This window comes from Thunnus maccoyii, chromosome 6 (genome assembly GCF_910596095.1).
Source record: "Thunnus maccoyii chromosome 6, fThuMac1.1, whole genome shotgun sequence".
Lineage (NCBI taxonomy): Eukaryota > Metazoa > Chordata > Actinopteri > Scombriformes > Scombridae > Thunnus > Thunnus maccoyii.
Genome location: NC_056538.1, coordinates 25,958,153 through 25,975,722, shown reverse-complemented (window position 1 = coordinate 25,975,722; position 17,570 = coordinate 25,958,153). Strand labels below are relative to the sequence as shown.

General features: G+C 37.7%; 1 protein-coding gene across 1 annotated transcript; it reads left to right on the top strand.

Moving 5' to 3' along the window:
* Positions 1 to 439: 439 nt before the first annotated feature.
* Positions 440 to 16,272, top strand: trpc4b (transient receptor potential cation channel, subfamily C, member 4b). The gene is made up of 11 exons (XM_042414371.1): positions 440 to 4,246; positions 4,716 to 5,118; positions 6,168 to 6,686; positions 12,374 to 12,710; positions 12,878 to 13,017; positions 13,223 to 13,539; positions 13,651 to 13,846; positions 13,942 to 14,136; positions 14,443 to 14,484; positions 14,590 to 14,679; positions 14,775 to 16,272. Exons 2-11 carry the CDS (start codon positions 4,741 to 4,743, stop codon positions 15,315 to 15,317), a joined length of 2,757 nt encoding a protein of 918 aa, XP_042270305.1. The 5' UTR covers positions 440 to 4,246; positions 4,716 to 4,740; the 3' UTR covers positions 15,318 to 16,272.
* The last annotated feature ends 1,298 nt before the right edge of the window (positions 16,273 to 17,570 follow it).

The window sequence follows — 17,570 nt, the reverse complement described above, 5'->3', positions numbered from 1 at the left end:
CAAAAACAGTAAGTGCTTTGCCACAAGGGTGCACAGGGTGCAGAAATAATGGATATACCTGTATTTGTAGATCATACAGTGTGACCTTAAGTTAAATTAAATGGTCAAAGTTATGACAAAAATTTCAACCAGGGAGATTTTTCCTCTAAAAAATAAACAGGTAATATTTGAAAGGTGGCCATCAGGGCATTCATATTCAGTTGGAATAAATAGAAAAGACATTCTCTATTGATTGCTCCTCAGGGCAACGTGCTGCACAGCAGCTGCTCGGATGTGCTCTCTAATGAAAGGCAACAAGGGACAAAAAGGAAAGATACAGCATTTGCTCTCAGATCCTTTTTGGTCTTCAATATGCCTAAATCAGAAACTGCCAAATGATGAAGGCTACTCATTCTAAATCAGATTATTGATTTATTGCTTAATGTGGTTTTATGTAGAATTTTTTTGTTCGTATGGTTATTGCTTTATACTATTTGAAAGAAAATCTACATTTTTGGTATGACAAAGAAACACACGAAACACCAATAATTTTCATAAATTCTCAAATCACCCCCTTAAATGAATGGGATTATTAATGTTGTGTATATTCTGTTTAGGAGCTTACTTCTGTTGCTTCCAAAAAAACAGATAGGTTCAATGTAGCTATCGATATGCATGACTTTGTTGGTCATGATCTTTTAAATACAACAAAATTGTACAAATTAGTTAACAAATGAAATAAATCATTTGAAGGGAGAAAACCTCAGAGGTAAAAAAAATAATTCTCCGTGCAGTCTTTTTGGCTTTCTAAAACTGGCTGTAATTGACACCAAAAACAAATGCATTAAGTTGAAGTAGAGTCATTTGAAACAGGAAGCTTTTATGTATTATTAATGTCAAGATGTTTTCAAATTTTCATTTGTGGTGAGACTGCAACCTGAGCTTTCCTCTTCAGAAGTCCATTATTGTGGATTCTAACCTCTCTCAATAGTCGTATTCATTGTGGCTGTATAGGTATCACTGATTTTTCCTTTCTCTTGTTTTATGTCATGTGATCTTTAAAGAACTGGGAAATTTATTTCACAATCTGCCGCAAAAAAAGAAAAATGATTCCTTGACAAGAGGCAGCAACTGTAGTGAGCTGTTGTGCAAAGCATGTTGGGATAATTAGAGCTATTTGGTCCAGCTGTATAAAACCATGATAACCCATGACCAGCTTTTAATGTAAAACATTTCACAATACAAGTACAATAAAATATAATCTCTTCATAACATATTTTCTCACTGTACTGCTGGATAAGAAGGTGCTGGTATAATTTTAAAGAACACCAGATTGCCTTGTAGATGTCTTGCGATAAGTGAGATAATGAGTGATAATAGCTACAGTGTTGATAATAATGACCACAAGTCCTGTAAGTGAGAGATTCTGTTGATTCACACACACACACACACAGTATCTGCCAATAGTACACACATTGAGGGTCTAATGCATGATAATTACAATGACGACAAAGAAATGGGGAAATATTGGATGTGAAGTTTTGATTCATACAGATGCACTTGGTGAAGTCCATTAGGCTTGAAAACAATCTTCTTACAATGAAGGCAACTGATACAACTGAGCAATTACCCTCAGGACAGCACTCAAAATGTTGACATTGTCTTATCTTGTTTAGTTATATATATATGATAGTTGACTATGACTAAAACACAATGAAATTTGTTTTGGTCTTGTCAAACCTTAAATACTTGAGTTGAATTGCTTTATCCTTGCAAAAGTTCTCTTACAATGAGATCACAACAATATAGCAAAATAAAAACATGAAAAACATGTGTCATTGATAAACTTTTTGCTCTATATATCTCAAAGGAGAAAACATTAATATACAGTACACAGTGTTTTATTGTCACTGATTATGGATGTGGAAGAAAGAGATGGGTTAGAGGTCTCTTAGCAACTGTGCATGCTCACACCAGCCAGCTAAAGACTGATGTTTAACATCATACATCTTAGATGGCTGTTTTTTTCCTAGTGCAGCAATTACTCTTTCTCAGAGTTCAATAGAAAAACATGTTAAAGTTATTTCACATTATCAAAGCTCCAGGCAGGGTTTTTCAGGGGAACTCGGACTCTTGTGAACCGATGCAGAAATGTTGAACAGAGAAAAGTTAGAGTTGGATTCTTGGAACATCCTCAAGGCAGTGAGAGAAATGAATTTGCGAATGAATTGATTCAATATTGTGCTTTTCGTGAGAAAATCTTTGTGACATTACTGAAGGGCAACATGTGTGCATGTACAGTATTTCAGCTTGAATAAATCATCTTATTTGTACTAATGAGTGTCAATAGGGCCTCTGTGTTGTCATATCCTCAGTATCTACTCAGTACAATGATGCTCATGTCTTCCTTGTAGTTTTTACCAAACATCACATGATATATTTGCAACACTGTATTAGTCCCCATATGGCTTATCTGGAGCCTACTATGGCAATCATGTATGCACTACTGCATCCTCTCCTTCAGTCTACACTATGTTTCTCTCATCTGATGACAGTAAACAAAATCTATCTCTCCTGCATGCATGAAGACCCTCCTTTTCAAAAGGTACCATAGGTTTGTCTACATTTGTAATTAATATAGTTAACTAATATAGTTAATGTCATGGTTCTTTACTGACATATAATTCACATGGCACATGGCAGTGGAAAGATGCTTTTATGCTACTGTAGCCACCTGACCAGCATAAACAGCACTGAACCAAACCAATTAGTAAGTAAAAAGAACAAGCTAAACATCCAAAAAATTTTCTCAGAAGTTGCTGGAGGCCAACAGAGATACTGGACTTATATTCATCAAGTTGTCAGAAACAACTCCAGTTGCCCATGTTTCTCTGTGATTGCAGGGTGTGTTAGTCATTTGTTTGTTAGTCATACTGATATATTATTTTTTAATTAATTTCTTTTGGACTTTTATGCCTTTGACAGTTGAGAGATGACAGGAAACAAGGGGAGAAAGAGTTTGGGAGTGACACACAACATGTCTGCTACGGAAATGAATTGCAGACATTGCGATTATGATGTATGAGTCGTAACTAGTCGGCTACCGGGGCCCGCCAGCCAGCCGTATTGGTATAGTAAGTCAATAGGTCCTGAACTTACACTGACTTCACAAAGCTATTTTACAAGTTGGGAAACATAAGCTACTCATTAGTAAAGTTTCAGACTACATTAGTAGAAAAAAGTACAGCCATTATGCATTTGGCCATTGTCTTGGTCATATAAACCAAGTCACAGCCAAATGAAGCCTAATTTTATGTTGCTTTATATTGCGAGACAGGGTTTCTTTGAAGCTGAACTCAAGTGGCCACTTTTTATCTGTCATTTAGCTTATTTTTGTTTTTTGTTGTTGTTGTTGTTGTTTTCATTTCCTCAGTAGGAAAATCCAGCTAAAGCCAAGCTGAGGTTAAGGATAGAGGATGTTATTTTGGGCAAGTAAACAACTGAGAAAGGGCAGTATGTGGTCACACACGTCTAATGCCCTTATCTTCCAATTGTAACCATTTTGCCCTCTAGAGCTAAGGAGAGGCGGATGGAAACTAGTCGTAGTAAATATCAGATTCACAAGGAATAAATTAATTTAACAGTGTTGTTTATGCCTTTGTGTCCACCCTCTCAGTCTGTGGAGCAAGATCACTCAAAACTCAAAATCAGAGTTGCGTTTTTGTGCAGATCTTTTGGAGATTCTTGTTGTGGGCAAAAATGGCTATGATATTTTATATCTTATACATATTGTTTGTATATAGGCTTTTTTTAGGCTTAAAAACTGCTGGGGTTTTATAGAATTGTTGATCAGTACCATTGGCTTGTTTCATTTATGGAAACTACCCCAACACTTTTTCACCACACCTTGGTTTTGCTGTGATATAGTCCCGGTTTAAAAGGGCGCGGTGACGGCTGGAGATGTGTTTTCTGTGTTAAGAGCGCGTTGGAGTCGCGCGTCAGCAGACGGATGTCGCTTCTTCTTCCCACCTGATTCGACCAGTGTGTTAGTCAAATAAAATGTGTAGGGCAGAAATACGCTATGCCATTAAAATGCCCCTACAGACGAGAGAACGAAAGGGGTGGGCGGGGGATTGCATGACATGCCACTGAGTTACAGTGTCTTCAGTGAAGACTTGGTGATAAGATGAGCATCCAGCCACGCAACTTTCCTTTCTGACAGCCGCAGCCTCTGGTTCTCTGTCGAGTGGAAAGCAACAGGAGGACGGTAAGTTTCTGTTTCTTTTGCGCATGATTACTTTAGACGTCGATTGGATTATATGTGATAAAGTAGGTTATATTTCTAACAGAAAAAGACCACAATATGTAAACATTTTATGTAGTTTCTCTTTAATCATGTGCTGTGAAATGGTCTTCTAAGTTTTCTACAAAAAATACAAATTTATTCATATTTCAAATTATGTTTATGTTCATTTTAACTGTTGTAGATGTGAATAGGAAGCGTTTTCAATAATTGGTGTTTTCATTATTGAGTGGCCAATTATGTCCTAAAAATAAAGCATTATAAACCAATTCTGAACTGAATACTTGAATTATTTTGCTTTTTTTTTTTCAAATGGATGTAAAAAAGTATAGTTAAAATCTATACTTTTCCCATTGTGTCTGAAACATCAGAGTCAACACTGCAACCTGATCACATATTTTTCCCTGTCTTGTTATTTTTCACTCATTCTCAGTTGAGACTGTGGTGCTGTGGCCACAATGTCACAGCTGTATTATAAGAAAACTGGAAACTCCTCATACAGGGACCGCATCCCTCTGCGGATCGTGCGGGCTGAGGCTGAGCTCTCTGCCCTGGAGAAGGCCTACCTGGGGGCTGTTGAGAAGGGGGACTATGCCAGTGTGAAACAAGCCCTGGAGGAGGCTGAGATCTACTTTAGGATCAACATCAACTGCATCGACCCCCTGGGACGCACAGCCCTGCTCATTGCCATTGAAAATGAGAACCTGGAGATCATCGAGCTTCTGCTCAGCTATAATGTTTATGTGGGTGATGCCCTGCTACATGCCATTCGCAAAGAAGTGGTGGGAGCCGTAGAGCTGCTGCTCAATCACAAGAAACCCCGTGGAGAAAAACAGGTAGGTTACTGTAGATCCATGATAACATCCAATATAGAGTTTACATTCCCACAGGTGCTTTTCTTGTTGACTTGTGTATTTCTATAACCTTTATTACATTTGTTAGTTTCATTTTATTCAAGCAAATTTATAAAGTCATTAAAATCACATCCATGGACCAATTCACCCTCTGCAGCAAATCAAAACTTCTTTTATACAGCACAGAATATCACACTAAAATTTAGATTGTTTTTATTATTTACCTCCAGCTGTGTTTTAGATTTCTGTTTCCTACCAGCTCATCATGTTTGTTCATGTGTGGCGAGTGTGTGGCAACCTCAACAGCTTAGAAAATAGATTTGTGGATTGTAATTGCGTGTTTACCTTTCATGAACACGGGTTGGACAATAAAGTTCAAGCTCTCAGTTCAATGTCATGTCAGATTGGATTGGATGGCTCCAGAAGGGATATGTCATTTTATTCTTCAGTCTTAGAGATAAAAGGAAGAAAAAACTATATGTTTTCCTCTGTCTAGTAGTTTTAGGCTTGGCTGTGTTTATTTAGGGAATCCAGCACTGATACTCTTTGATGTGCTGCTGTGGGTCTTTTTGCCACAGCTTTTATCCACAGGTTCTGTATCAGGCAGTTTCATAAAGACTCTGGTTGCGTTCAACTTCTTGATATCTTTGTAAATATGTTTTTTGACCCTGCTGTGTCTCACTGTAATGGACTTTGTGAAGCACTCTGTGAAGACAAGGGAAACAGAAAAAAGGTTGTAGTTGCTTCCAATCAGGAAGATATTTTGGGGCCGGCTGAACCACAAGTCATTAGCTGTGTGCTTGCTGTTAGACAAGATAGTCAGAGACCCAAGACAGATGAAATTAGACCCGTTCAAAGTGTCCATACAGCTAGCAGTTATTTCAGTGTTTCTGTGAGGGGTTTAAAAAGCTTTGTGAGCTATCTGATAAAATAATGGTGTAATGGTTCAGGAAGATATTTTGAGGCCAGCTGAGCAACAGGCAGTTTCATATCTGTTCTTTTATGTGTTTCTCTCTTGTCTATCTGAAAAGGTCCCACCGATTCTACTGGACAAACAGTTCTCAGATTTCACCCCGGACATCACTCCAATCATCCTTGCCGCCCACACCAACAACTATGAGATCATCAAACTGCTTGTGCAGCGAGGTGTCTCCGTACCTCAGCCACATGCCGTGCGCTGCAACTGCGTTGAGTGTGTGTCCAGTTCAGACGTGGATGGCTTGCGTCATTCACGCTCTCGTCTCAACATCTACAAGGCCCTCTCCAGCCCATCTCTCATCGCCCTCTCCAGCGAGGATCCTTTCCTCACAGCTTTTCAACTCAGCTGGGAGCTGAAGGAGCTCAGCACAGTGGAGAATGAGTTCAAGTCAGAATATGAGGAACTGTCCCGTATGTGTAAACAATTTGCAAAGGACCTCTTAGACCAGACCCGAAGCTCTAAAGAATTGGAAATAATCCTCAACTACCGCGATGACACCAACCCTCTGCTGGATGAGAGTGCTAATGATCTGGCCCGACTGAAGCTAGCTATCAAATATTGTCAGAAAGAGGTAAGTTGTATATGATATCCTCTTTGTCACATGACTGCTGTGACAACAGCAGTACAACAGCAGTTTTAGGACAGAAAAGGACAGGAATTTGTGTCGGTGACACTGGTACACATATAGACATACTAGGAACTGACAGGGTGCTACAGTATATATTGACACTTGTGGAACAAGTACAACATAGAATAAGTATGTAAGTGAACAAAGTGGTCTAGATAACAAAAGCAGTGCCAAGATGAGCTGTAAATGGCCTGAGATGGGTGGAGATGTCCTGTGGGAGTTTAGAACAACATGTAATTGCCAGGCTGGCTCTTAATGCAATGCATTACAGTAGCCCTCTCAGAGAGTCCCATGACGACTGGATAATTGGGGATAATGATGGAATAAGTGATGGCCATTTCCCAGAAATACAAACTCATAATATTTTAATTAGAAACGGAACCTTTTACTGTCTTTTAACATCTTCTTTGGAATATTTATCCTCTGGATGCAATGCCAACTTTCTGTAATGTGTTTTGAAGTAGAGCTCCTAAAGATGTATACATTGTGATTACACAGTGGCAGTAACAGAATAAGATATGCCAAAGTGTTTTATAACAAGCAACAAGTAAAAATATTTATAACGGAAACATTTATAATGGATTATATAAATGTATATACTTTGCATGAGGTTTTTCTTAACCCAGCAATAGGTGACAACAATGAAAGTGTAAGCTAGTAAAAAATGATAACTTTGCTCTCAATCATCACATTTAGAAAAATGTAGTCATCATATTTCAGGAAATGTGGCACTATAGTATCCAAAAACGAGAGTACAGGATTGATTTGTTGTATTTCAGACAGTTGGAATTGTGAGAACGAAAGATCAGTGTGAATATTAGCAACTCCATGTGCCACAATTGGTTTATCACATTATTATTATTATTATATTACATGTTATTAGCACCTGACCCTAACAAAACAGAAAGATTACATTTACCTGAAACCGAGGTAGTTATTAAAAAGAAGATATTTTTCAAAAAATATTGAAAGCAATACTAGACAATGTTAAACACTGGTAGCGCTAATTAGAAGGGAGACGTCACTGTTTGAACTTGTTCAGATAATGTGACATGAAAACTGAGCAGTCTTGGATTGCTGTTTTGCTCCTAAATTTAAATTGTTCTCTTCCTGAGGATGAAGAGTTGCATCTAAAGCTGAATTTATTTTGGTGAATTTAATTAGGTGAATCTAAAGGCTCTCATTTAGAGTGGATAAATCTTTGTTCTCTGTTTTAGGCTTGGAATTAAGTCATAAAAATGAAAACTTGAGATTTGACTTGGACTCATTTGCTGTGTGAGCTGACTCCTTTTGACCTGAATGCCTTGAGACTCAACTTGACTTGAGATTTGAAAACTGATATGTGCCATTAAAATCCCAAAGTAATTGTTAATGTAACACAACAACTCCAGACAGGCCTTGTATAGCTGTGCCACTCATCTTGTGTATTTAATTATTTGCTCTATACCTTAGAGTGAGATTGAATCAAGAACAATCAATGAACGTAATCAAACAAAGAGCTTAATGGTTTTTCTCCATTTGTGCTCAGACATTTGTGTGCAGCTGTATAACTCATTACTGCTATTGTTTAAATGCTATCCCTGTATAAAGTAAGTGATGATGATAGAGTTGTTTTTCATATTTCATATCATGCTAAATAATGAAGATTATTTTAAATTATTTTTGTATTATACCAAGAATTATGATAAATAGTGTGTTGTTCATGGCCCATATACAGTATGATCAGTTTCAGACAGCAGATTTGTTAGTGTAAAATTTGGTAACTTAAAAGGTAGAGTCAGTGATTCTAAGATTGTTGATATTTGAACTAACCACCAAAACAAATACACTCCTCCCTACATGCTCCTTCAGAAGCTCTCTGTGAGACACACGTCACTCCCACATCTGGGATTCAGTGTGTATTCATTCATTTCATAGAATGGAAGCGTATCTGAACCAACATGACTGACGGATGTCAAATGCGCTTCTAAAAACACTTTCTATGTGAATTGGCCATGGCTTCTTTGCTAGCCCTCCCCCACCATTCAACGGATGCTGGAGATGGGAGACTGTGATGTCATCACAGACAGCTGCTCTGATGACCTCCCCCTGTGATGTGCATGAGCACGAACGACCCCTGATGATTGGCTGGAATAGTGTTTTGTTGCTCAGTGCAAGCCACCTTGTTTGTTTCCCATTTACAGATCCAGGGCTGTGTATGACACACCAGATTTTTTTCAGCGCACACAGAACAGACAGCAGCAGACGTGAAGAGATATTCACTGAATCTGATAAAAAAAGTTTATTGAACGTTCTCCAGAAATTCTGACTTCCCCTTTAATAACTTAAGTCTTTGAGATTCCATCTATGATTGCCCTAATTTTCTGCACCAGAATGTGATATATACAAGCCACACCTTTTGTTGTTATATGGGTCAGGGACACTTCAAACATTGCTTTATCTTGACCCCTTCTAGATATAGTATCTCTGGATTTAAATGACAAGTATCTAGTGTGAAAAAGTAGAATGAATACCTTATTTTCGTTGGTCAAATTCATTAGCACAGCCTTTTTTATTTGATATGTATCATTTGAATGCACTGGAGGGATTTGCTCTCAGCGATGTAGACACAATTAAAAAAGCTTTGAGAGCCAAATAATAAACTCTTGTAGCATCACTGCTGTGCCACTGTAATGGTTAGAATTTGGAGACATACAAGAATTAGTCAACTACATTGACTTGAGTTTTGTTACATTTGTGACAGACTTGATATTTGAGTTGGATGTTTCTCTAATGACTTTAGACTTGGACTTGCACAGAAAGAGGTCATAACCAGCAGAACAGCTCTGGTTATGGACACAGTATATTGCCCCTTTTGAACTCAAGTCAAGTCAATTTATTTATAGAGCACATTTAAAAAAAAACAAATGCTGATCAAAGTGCTTTACAGAGAGATGAGAATTACAATCAAATAAAAACACAGATATAATTTTCAGGATAAAAAAAAAAAAAGAATAAAAATGTAGAACAGAATTAAATTAAATTAATGTCTTAATGACTATTAAAAGGAAAGAAAAGACATGTCTCTGAGGATCAGTTTTAAAAATATCAATGGAGGAATGGGGTTGGAAAGGAGATCTAATAATGAGTGGCAAACTACTCCACAGTTTAGGGCCAACAATGGAAAATGCCTGATCACCTCTAGACTTATACTGAGAGTGTGGAATGAAGAACAGTGATTGGACTTGAAATAGTTGAATGCACCAACAAACAGAAGGTCCGAAAGAGTTAAGAATTTTTCTGTTTAAGATCAGTTATTGAGGGAGGTGGCCATGACTACAAATTGGAGGATTAGTGTCATCATTATAGAGCATTACAAGGCATTATGCTCCAAACACCTCCCAAACTGAAACTACGCACATTAACTCTGAACGATTTTTGCTGCCAAAAATGTTGCAAATGAGAAATGAAATTAATTTGGAAATGCTGATTGTTTGTCTTTCCCCTCTCTAACTACACAGACATGTCCAGTATGCATGTTGTTGTGTATCGCAAGTGTATTATGTTGTGAGTATGCAGTACATTAATGCTAACAACCAAACGAATAACACACGTCCATAAGCTGGGCAGTTCTGAGGGTTTGCCATTGTGGGCTTCTCTAAAGAAAAGGCACCAAAGTCGTTACAGCATTTTAATGGACCACCAGCACTTACTGGATGTCCACATTATTAGTGGTCATCATTCCATTAATGTATTCAGTAAATTCTTTGTTCTCCTGCTATTTCCTCTGTCTTTGTTCATTAAAATCCTTTAAATATGATTTGTAAGCATTTAAACATAAACAATTAAAAGCAAAGAAGGGAAGGGCACTCATTCTGCTCTGACCTGGGTTTTTCTATCTTAGACTATTGCTTAGTGGTTTCTCTGTATGCTGGGGAGGGCACATGTTTTCATGGACCTGTAATAGTAGAATAAGAATGAAAGCACTGATAAAAAACATGTTCAGTACATTGTGGTAACATTGTGGTAGATTAAAAACGTACAAAGTATTGTCAAAAGACTCTTCACTTTTTGTTTGTTGAGCTAAGCTTTATTATATTAATGATTAAGTTTCATCATTTTGAAATTGTAAGTGGGATTATTAAATCCTACCTCTCAGTTAAACCCACAACTTAAATTGCCATAATTCTCATTCAAAATTAAGATTCACATGATGCCACATGGCCTGAGAACTTTCTGAGATGCTAGCTTGTTATTTTATGATTGAATAAGTGCAAAACATAGAGTAGTATTGTGTTCTTGTTGTTTTTTTTTAATCACTTTGCTTTGTGAGGGATGTGAGAAACTGTTTTCTGACAGTTGCAAATGTTAACTACCAAAAATGGCAGCATAGTGTTAAAGTATTTTCTGTGCAACTGATTTAGATTATATTCAAATAAACTGATTAAATGTCTTAATGAATTAGCACCATACAGTATGTCTCCATTATGAATGTGCCTCAGGACAGAATTCATACTTGTTTTTGAAGTGTGCAGATTGGGTCATTTTCACCTTCCAAAAGTGTCCTCAGACAAAATCTGCTCCCTCCAGATGCTACCTTTTGCCTCCAGTCATGTTATAGCAAGTCAACATCCCACAAGGACAGATAGGAAATATTAAATATGTCAGATTCTGCACTGATAGATGACCTCTTCACCCACAACTCTGCTCTATAGTACCATAATGGGTATCCATTTAGCCATAACTTGGTTAAACTGAAATTAACTTCCATCATCATCTGCAGATATCCAGCACATGTTAAATCTAATCTCAGAGGGCAGAGAAAATGTGTATGAGAAACAGATTTGACAATCGCTTCTTAACAGAGGATCAGAGAGCACTTGTCCACTTTAGACTTTTGTCCTACATGCTTTCAAGATGAGCCTCTGATATTAATTTTGCATCTTATGAGTTTTTAATCACAATTTTACTCAGACAAGATTAATGTCAGTAACATTATGTCTCTCTTTTGTTTCTTGTCCATCTCTCTGTGTCTAATGGGATAAAGAAAACTAGCATTATCTTCATCCCTAAATGCTGACCAGCAGCAGGGGGAGGCTCGGCAGGAGTCGTTTTAACTTTACCTGGGAGAGTTTGCACTATAGGGAAGAACAATGCATTTAACATTTACAAAAGGTTTTGTGGTCCAGACATTTCGCCAAATCTCTGCACATATCCTGTCAAAAAATAGAAACAACAGAAGAATCACCAAATTTATTGATGTAAAGAAGGTTTTACATGTATTTCATGAAACATGCTTACATTAACCACACAAATGATATTAAGATTGTTTTTAGAGTAGAGAAATGTATTGTAGAGAAAATTGCGTATACTGAGATAATGCTAGTCAAGATAATCATACATTATCATTGTGCAATAAACATTTCATATTTGCACATGCTAACATTAAGTATTGCCCCACCACTGACATTTTGAATCATCATTACTGTCTTTAATGGTGTGTAGTGTTTTGTGTGTAGTTTTGTTTTTGTGTACTGTCTGTACTGCAGGTCATGGATGGAGGTTGTGATTTTTCCACTATTTTCTGATTGTATTTCTAAGACGAAGAAGTTTAACTTCAGTTATTCTCTATTTCTTTGTCTCGTTCTCAGTTTGTTGCTCAGCCCAACTGTCAGCAGCTGCTGGCGTCTCGTTGGTATGATGAGTTCCCAGGCTGGAGGAGGCGTCACTGGGCAGGGAAGTTCATCACATGTATCTTCATTGGCCTCCTCTTTCCACTGTTGTCCATGTTCTACCTGATCTCTCCAAAGAGCCGTTATGGGTTATTCATCCGTAAGCCCTTCATCAAGTTCATCTGTCACACTGCTTCCTATCTGACCTTCCTCTTCCTGCTCCTCTTGGCCTCACAACATATAGCTGCTGCAGGAAACAACCTTCAGGGACCAGCACCCACCACTGTGGAATGGATGATCCTGCCCTGGGTGCTTGGTAACAAACGCACACATTAACAGACGCATGTTTATCCTCAATTCAGCATGCACTGTTGTACAACTGTACAGTGTAGTCATGCAAATGCATTTTTGAAGGAAGTCTAACTGAGCTGCTGATGATGGCACAATGAAAAATGAACACTGTTGTTTGTTCATGTCTTCAAGGCTTCATATGGACAGAGATCAAACAGATGTGGGATAGTGGTTTCCAAGACTACATAGATGACTGGTGGAACTTAATGGACTTCATAATGAACTCCTTGTATCTTGCCACCATTTCCCTGAAGATTGTTGCCTATGCAAAGGTATATTATGCAGTACAGGTATATGACAGCCAGGGATTCACAAATTTTGTGATCTACACAGTTAAAAAAAGGTATATTTACCCTAGGTTTTAACTTTTGCTGCACTCCTAATGATCCTTTATGTTTAATCAGAAAACTTTGAAAACTTTCAGCATCTATTTCTGATGACAGTCCATGTAGTCATTGTTCTCCTTCTTTTCAACAGTACAGTGGGGAGAAAGCCAGATCCTCCTGGGAAATGTGGCACCCAACTTTGGTGGCAGAGGCATTGTTTGCCATCGCCAACATCTTCAGCTCCTTGCGCCTCATCTGTCTTTTCACTGCCAACTCCCATCTGGGCCCCTTGCAGATTTCACTGGGTCGTATGCTCCTGGACATCCTCAAGTTCCTCTTTATCTACTGTTTAGTGCTGCTAGCCTTTGCCAATGGTCTCAACCAGCTCTACTTTTACTATGAGGATGAGGATGCGGGTAAATTTTGCAAGGGTATTCGTTGTAATAGTCAAAACAACGCCTTCGTAACGTAAGTTCAAGTTTTTCTAATAAATTATCCCTAACGTATGTGCATTGTGAAACATTAATAAGTTTGTTTTTCAGTGGTGCAAAATTTGATGTATGGTTGTTTGCTTTTCAGGCTATTCGAGACACTGCAGTCATTATTTTGGTCTATATTTGGCCTGGTTTCCCTGTACGTGACCAATGTGAAGCCAGACCATGAATTCACTGAGTTTGTGGGATCTACCATGTTTGGCACATACAATGTCATCTCCTTAGTAGTTTTACTGAACATGCTAATTGCAATGATGAACAACTCCTACCAGCACATTGCTGTGAGTGGTGAAGCTAATCTGTTTTATAGTTTAATTACACCAATTTGTCTTGTTGCAAAAAGTGTTAATAAATTGTTGTTTGTTTTTCTTTTCAGGATCACGCAGATATAGAGTGGAAATTTGCTAGAACAAAATTATGGATGAGCTACTTTGAAGAAGGGGGGACTTTACCATCTCCATTCAATATAATACCCAGTCCAAAGTCAGTTTGTTATCTGGTTGGATGGATAAAGATTAATATGTTTAAGAGACCAAGCGTACAAAGGCTTGAAACCTTCGAAACCCTGGGGGTAAATTGTTTCCAGAAATTTGTTCTGATCTGTACTGTCACACTGCTGCATTGCATATATTTTCAGTACCTGTCTGGTATTATAGTCTCAAAGCGGGTGGCTCCAAAAGAATTAACAGTAAATTAGATTACCTGTTCTCTTTAGAAATTGATTAGTCGCTACATTAATGTATATCATAAGACCTCTAATTGAGAAAGGGAAAGTAAAAAAAATAATAAATTCTACTATAAATTCTCATCCTACCATTGTAAATAGAAATTATATATGTCTCTTTGTTAATGGACTATTTTTGTTCTTTAATTGTAGAGACGTGCAGCTGAAAATGTGAGACTAAACCATGAATATCAGGTAGTAATTTGTTCTCCACTGTAATGTTTGATGTTTTGTTCTTAATTTAGTTAGCCTAATTTGTGACCTTTTTGCCTCAAAAAAATAATATGTAATTTTTTTCAGGAGGTTTTGAGGAGCCTAGTAAAGCGGTATGTGGCTGCAATGATTAGAGATGCCAAGACAGGGGAAGGGTTGACAGAGGAGAATTTCAAGGTAGTGTGCACAACATCAATACCTTAATTACCCAAGAGTTTTTCATTGTTTTGTAATCTCTGTTGTTTTTAAATCTCTTCTTCAATAATTAATAGGAGCTTAAGCAAGATATCTCAAGCTTCCGCTATGAAGTCCTGGGAATGATGAAGGGTAAATCTTATGGTGGGATAGCAGGTCAAGTTGCAAGCACCACCTTGGCTTACCCCGGAAACTCATTCAAGTACTCTCCCAAATTCTCTACTGATGAACCACAACAGAAGCTGAACGTGTTTGGTGTGACTGCCACCGTGCAGAGTGGAGCTGCCATCGCCTCCAACTCAGAGTGCTCCAACAGGCTAGCCATTAGTCCAGTTGTCCTAGCCAGTGCAGAAAAGAGTCCAAACAAGCTAACCACGGATGTCTCAGAAGCTGGCTTCCTCCAAAGACAGAGCAGACCCCCCTCTCAGAAATGTGATGAAATATATTCATTGTCAGAGGATGATACTTTAGAATCTGGTGGACAAAACCAAGAATTTCAGACTGAGAAGGTGATAGTGGAAGTCGTACAGAAAGTGGTGAAGGACATTCAGGAGATTGAACATTCATGCAAACAGCACACCACGGAAGTTGACAATGGGCCAAAAAAATATAAAAATTAATCTGCATCTACAAATACAGTCAGAGATGTTAATCATGTTAATTCTTAATTAAATTGTTCAACTTTCATTTATATACCAGTTGTAAAGTATCTTATCATGTATATAATAATACAATAATATCATGTTACAGTAGCTCACACTATATTTCATGCATCCAGCCCTGATCAATAGAAGGCAAACAACAATGCTGAGTGAGGATTTACCTCAGTGAGTGCTGACTTGATGCTCAGGGAATAATGAAACAAGTTAGTAATTCATTTTTCACCTGGAGCTATTAATTCCAAAGAGCCCTGACATCCTGCTGCCTATCCTTTACTCTTCCACCTTGTACTGTAATGTTAACAGTAATATGCAAAAAAATACTGTACCTTATTTATCTATAGAAAAAGTATTATTCCTCATATGCTGACAGTATCCAGTCCTTTTTGATAAAATTGTTTTTAATGCTATAGCACTAGAGATTCACTGCAAATGAAAAGTCCAGTACAAATTAAATGAGTTGTTATTATTATTAAACAGGCAGAAATAATCAACAAAATTAACAGAGTACACGCATTTATTTGTATATAACATCTGACCAAGTTAATTCTTAATTAATTACCATGATATTAATAATAATATTGACATATTTGGATAAATTATGCAGTTGATTAACAAGGAATGTAGCACCTGCAGTAGTCAATACAGATTTGAATGACAGATTTTTAACACAGCTTTTCTTCTTCCACTGTTACCTTACTGTGCTGTTCAGGGTCAGATCAAAGGTTAATTACTAATTCTGTTGCAGAAGAAGCATGTTGTTACAGGTTGCAAGAATGTTACAGGAATTATTCCTCAACCAAATGTGCTTGTATTAGCCACTTTGCAAACGTAAAGGCCTTCCAGAAATTGGAAACAAAAATTGTGTGTTACTGTTTTTTTTGTGACATGTATAGAAAATCCTCTGTGATTAAATAAAAGGAAGTGCTAGTTCAAAGAGGGTTTCTAGCTTTTTTTTTAACTAAATTTAGCCATGCTAGCAGTATGGCTCAAGGGATGCCAATGTCTATCTGTCTGTCTCAAAAATTACAGGGTGGATTGCCATGACTATATCTAAGTGCTACCATGAGACATATCATGACAACTCTTTAGTGGATTTACATGAAATTTGCAATAGACATTCAAGTTTCCAATAGGATCATTTCTAACAACTTTACTGAGCCCCTGACTTTTCCTTTGGCTCCTCCAGCAGGTCAAAGTTTTCACTCACCATTAGGTTGTCAATTTTGCATTTTTTTGAAAACATTCACGGTCCCCGGAGGATGCATTTTAACTTTGATTCTCTGACCTTTGTGATTGTGAGCTTGTTAATATGCTGACATTAAAATTTAGCTCAAAGCATTGCTGTGCTCCGCTAGCATGGCTGAAGACTTTTATCTCCTTCATTTCAAAATGCACTCTGACTATGTAAACTGGCATTAGGGAAGAAAATAATTGAATTTTTTTTTGCACAAATTGGTCTTTCTCCTGATCTGCTTTACTGATGAAATCTTCTCTCTCACTGTGTTTACTGCAGGGAAAAAAACATTTCATTAAATAGTATATCACATGTGATCAAAGCTCTATTTAAAGGTGGAGTCAGCAATTCTGGAGAAAGATTGTTCAATACACTTTTTGTCAAATTCAGTGAATATCTCACTATCGTGCTAGCCGTCTGTTCTGTTGGTGCATTGTGTTCATACACAGCCCTGGCTCTGTCAATGGGAAACAAACAAAGGGGCTCAGACTGAGCCAGAAAACGCTACTCCAGCCGATCAGCAGGGGGCATTTGTGCTCATGCACAGGACAGAGGGAAGTCATCAGAGCAGCTGTCTGTGATGACACGACAGTCTCTTGTCCCCATCACCTGGTGAAGAAGCCGTGGCCAATTCACATGAAAAGTGTTTTTAGAATCGCATTTGACGTCCGTCACTGCATCAATCCACAATGAATCTGAGACACGTGTGAGTGACGTGTCTCACCGAGACCATCTGCATTTTTTTATGCTCTGAGTCTAGTTCTGATGCGTTTAGTGAAGTGTAATTTGAGCACGTGCCTGTTTAAATCACACAAATTAAAATCCTGCTATATATGTGTTTTGAACTTATTAACTGTATCTACATTGATTGATCAAGGCTCTAAGTCTGTCTGTGAGCTTGCTTGTTTCACTAGGCCAGGGGTTCTCAAACTTTTTGGGGTCAGGGACCTCTTTCAGGGAAGAACATTTTCCAAGGA